Genomic DNA, 4,329 nt, shown 5'->3' on the forward strand with positions numbered 1-4,329 from the left:
AATCACGAGTTTAAGACGAGAAATTATTTAAGAAAAATTCTTAATCAATTTTTATCTATTCTGTTTAATGTTTTAGGCTTGATAATATATTGATCGATCAAATCAATCGATTAAACCATCATTAATAGAAGATCAAGCCTTTCCTAGATTTTCTATACAAAAGATTTCGATGATCAAATATTTGTATTAATTAGGAAAAATTTTATCTAGCATACAAATAACAAATCGATCAAAAATCTAAACTGTATTGTCAATGAAAACGACAAAACAGAAACTTTGCTCTGATACCAATTAATGGTTCTCGAAAAATCTAAGCCGCATGAATTCTAGATAATCAAAATAATAATTTGTATAGGAAAAACAAGAACATATGAGCATGGATCTTCGTTTCATCGAAAACATGGCACGAGAAAGTAAATAATACATAAACATAATGACAAAAAATCTGATTGAAGAGACATATCTTTGTCCTTTAGCATCGTCAAGAAGATCTTGTGATAGAAGAAACAGCGGAAGGAAAAGGTAAGTCTTCCGGAGGAGTTAGGGTTGACGGCGCCGAATTATCTTTGTCAATGGGAAACGAAGAGACGTCTCAAGATTACCCTAATTTTCTGGGGACCAACTCATTATATACTGCACATCTATTATCAGCCCGTCGATAATAATAGATGCGGGGCTATAGATTCTACACATATGAGATCCACATCCAATTATCCGAAACCCACTAGACATAAGTTAGATGACTTTAAAGGATTCAGATCGTATTCACGTGTATAATTTATAAATAAATCTACCTAATAAGGATAATTATATTTAATAATATAAATTATAACCGTCTTCGAATATTAAGGTTACAGGTTTAACGATTCTAAATCGTTACAAATCATAACTTGAAGATTAAGGTTAAAGGTTTAATGATTCTAAACAGTTAAACTGTTAATTTTGAACCATGATCAGATTTATGCTTTGTAAATGGTCTCAATTCTCACATCATCAATCTTTTTCCATTTGGGTTTAAACAAATTTAAAAATTAAAATCAAAGTCGTCTATTAAAAATTAAACCGGACTAAAGTTTAAAAGGTCATAATTTCAAATTACAGTTAAAGAGTGGCTAGCTATTATTAACCGAGCCAATCCCTACTTGCAAGGACGATCAACGACCTTCCTTCCCAAATTATCCAATCCGTTTCCTTCCCTCCACCGCTCACCGATTTCAAATATTAATACCACCCCTTCCATTCCCTTCTCCCTGGCATTCTCCTCCTCATGGCTTTCCTCCGCTTATTCTTCCTCCTCTTTGCCCTCTTCGCTTCCGACCTCCTCCTCCTTCTCGGCCCTGTCGTCGGCCTCTGCGTGCCTCGCAACGCCTCGGTCACCTTTGAAGTGGCATCCTCCCCGGTCGGCTCAGCACTCAAATTTCAAAGCGCTCCGGCGCCAGCCAAACAGCAAAGTTCTCCGGCACCCCAACCTCAAACTCCTCCACTGCCGCAGGATCCTACTGCTATTTCGTCCGTCGCTGGTGTGGGCGGCGGCCTTCTCCCGCTGCCTCCCCTGCTCAACGCAGCGGTGGCCGAGTTTTGCAAGAAAACCGACTATCCGGAGCAGTGCCAGTCGTCGGCGCAGCATTTCCTGCCGGCGGTGGGGGAGGCCAAAGCCGCTGCACTCGTGGACGCGGTGGCGTTTCTGAAGGTGCAAATGGCGGCGTGTCGGGCGAAGGCTGAGGCGGCACAGAGTTCGGTGGCGGCACTGCTGAAGCAGCCTGGGATGAACCCGATGGTGGCGAGCACGCTGCAGGTGTGCGACGACAGCTACAGCGACGCGTTCGACAACCTGGACGCGACTGACAAGGCGGTGGAGGCGCGCGACAAAGGCACCATCAACAGCATGCTCTCCGCCCTCGTCGACGACTTCTCCACCTGCGAGGATGGCTTCACCGAGATGCAAGCCGCCTCGCCCCTCGCCGCCTTCGACGGCGCGCTCTCAAAGCTCGCCAGCAATTGCCTTGCCATCGCCGATTTGATCTGAACAAATTAGTTAATTTGTTCCCCGCTGTATTATTTTGTTCATTCAATTGCCCATATTGTTTCATCGTGATGGGAAAACAACTGAAAAGAAAATGATAAAACGAAACATCTTCTTCTTCTGTTTTTTCCTTCTTATGCTGTCGGTTACATCGATAACGAGGAACGCCAGCATCTCCGGTCGTGGTGCTCGCTCAGCGCGACCCCACCTCCTATTCTCCGGCATATTTACTTCATAAAAATAAATAACAAATACATTTATTGATGTTTAGTTGAATAACTTAACTCAAAACTTTTAACTAAATGAGACAAATATCTCTATTACAATTTTATAGAAATATTAATAAAATATAATTACTATTAACAAGCTCTCCTTAGAAGGAAAAAGTAAAATTGAATTGCTTTGGTGGGGCTTTCACTGCAAAAGCACCCTTCAAAAATTAGCGTATGCTGTTGAAAGTGACGATTACACGGTATTCTTTAGTAAAAGGCGAAAGAATAATTCGCTTTGTGATCACTACACAGCTGCGTGCCAAATCAGATTGGAGCGTGTACCATTTTATCTATTTTTCAGAGGAAGAATCAGAAACCACGGGCGATGTGGGACTAAAAAGCAAGTCAAACTTTCGTCGACACCACGACACCATCATAATGTCACAACGTTGATGCACAATCAACACTGCTTACTTACGGCCTCCCTCTCTTTACCCTTCGCTGCCTCCTCCGTTGCTGCCCGACCGGCTTTCCAACGCCTCTTCTCTCTTTGCTCAAAACCCTAAACGAATGGCCTATTTACGTCTGTCAAGAAACCCTAGCTCACAATCCGACCAGCCCTGGCGCCCTTCCATTCCCTTGCCGCTGCCGTCCTCTGACGAGAGAGATGCGATATAGCTTGAAAAGCAGCTTTTGGAAACTCACTTTTGGGTGGCTTAGTTAGCAGAGGAAAGCAGATCGATCATTTATATTTATAAACAATGTTCATATATAAGATTTTAATAAATTTATTATTTAAGTTGTCGAAATACTAATTAATAACTTTAAATTCTTTTATTCGACCACATGTACTATTCTATATTTCTTTATAATTTAAGTTATGAAAGACGAGATTTTAATATAAATTTTATTTATCAGATTAATATTTTGATAAATTATACGGATATTAATTTGACTTTTTGAGTTAAGATAATTTGCTTCACACAGCCTCGATCACAGAAAGTATCAGCAAAACAAGCATATCTTAGAGGAGAAAAATAAAATATAATTAGTCAAAATTCTTGCACATAGTGATAAAATTTAAATACAAGTTAGTAAATAGTTAAATCGAAAATGTAATAGGCAAAAAGTCTTAAATTATATTTTGTAGGAACCTTTTACAGAAAAAAGCCCCTTCAAAAAATTTAGTGTATGCTGTTTAAAATGACAAACACACGGTATTCTTTAGTAAAAGGCGAAAGAATAATTCGCTTTGTGCCTGTCACACAGCTGCATGGTCGGAAGTGTTGCATTCTGCAGCAATTTACATTGTTCCATCCAGTAATCGTTTAAAACCTAGTGATGTGGGACTAAAAAACTAGCCAAATGAATCACAACTCACTAGTGTGCGTTGAGGCAAGAATCCCTGCAACTCTCATAAGTCGTAACCTTCGCATGCTCCTCATCCTTTGTTTCCCCAAAAGGCTCAATCAAGCCTCTCCACAGTACTCTCTTATCCTCGACTCCTCTCTTATTGTATTCGCACTCGCCATTCACCTCTACAGATAAACCTCTAGTTCACAAACCCAAGCAATCTCGGTCCCCTTCCCTTGCCATTGTCGTCCTATGCCAAGAGAGGTGATAGAGCTAAGGAAGAAGGTCTAAGAGGTTTAGGGATGGCAAAGTAGGAAGACTTAAAGGAGGCAACTTTGCTGAAGATAATGGAATCAATGGAAACTCGAACAATAAAACTAGTAGATCGAGGAAGAGAGCTTCGCAGATTGCCTTGGACGATAATATTTTCTCACTCTTTGTTGTTCTTGTCGTCTCAAGAAATCAATTGCAAAGAATCTCAAAATTCAAGATGGATTCATTCATTAGATTAACCACTGATAGTCTAGACTTTGTTGAATTATCACCATCAAAATATTCTACCCCTAAACTAAGGATAGTGATACAGCAGCAAAGGGGAGCCCATCAAGGATGGGTCAAAGATGGAAAGAGCGGCCGGCGTGGGGGTCATAGTCAACATAGCCGACCGAGTGGATGGCAACGGGCCGATCAAACCGCAAAACGCCGAGCGGATATAGTTGTCCACTCTTCGAAAGAATATCT

The 4,329-nt window shown here is 40.8% G+C and overlaps 1 protein-coding gene and 2 non-coding genes across 3 annotated transcripts; 1 reads left to right on the forward strand and 2 right to left on the reverse strand.

Annotated features, from left to right (window-relative positions):
* The first annotated feature begins 1,654 nt into the window (after positions 1 to 1,654).
* On the forward strand, positions 1,655 to 2,110 carry LOC122002061 (pectinesterase inhibitor-like). The gene has a single exon (XM_042557105.1). The coding sequence runs from the start codon at positions 1,697 to 1,699 to the stop codon at positions 2,024 to 2,026; it is 330 nt and encodes a 109-aa protein (XP_042413039.1). The 5' UTR covers positions 1,655 to 1,696; the 3' UTR covers positions 2,027 to 2,110.
* A 322-nt stretch (positions 2,111 to 2,432) lies between these two features.
* Positions 2,433 to 2,549, reverse strand: LOC122039101. The gene has a single exon (XR_006127998.1). It is a non-coding gene; the product is annotated as a U5 spliceosomal RNA (small nuclear RNA).
* An 837-nt stretch (positions 2,550 to 3,386) lies between these two features.
* Positions 3,387 to 3,507, reverse strand: LOC122039414. The gene has a single exon (XR_006128227.1). It is a non-coding gene; the product is annotated as a U5 spliceosomal RNA (small nuclear RNA).
* Between the last annotated feature and the right edge of the window lie 822 nt (positions 3,508 to 4,329).

The sequence above is a fragment of the Zingiber officinale genome, chromosome 1A (genome assembly GCF_018446385.1).
Source record: "Zingiber officinale cultivar Zhangliang chromosome 1A, Zo_v1.1, whole genome shotgun sequence".
In the NCBI taxonomy this organism is placed as follows: Eukaryota; Viridiplantae; Streptophyta; class Magnoliopsida; order Zingiberales; family Zingiberaceae; genus Zingiber; species Zingiber officinale.

Coding starts and splice junctions, on each gene's coding strand:
- LOC122002061 (XM_042557105.1), top strand. CDS start 1,697: ATGGCGGCGTGTCGGGCGAAGGCTGAGGCGGCACAGAGTTCGGTGGCG.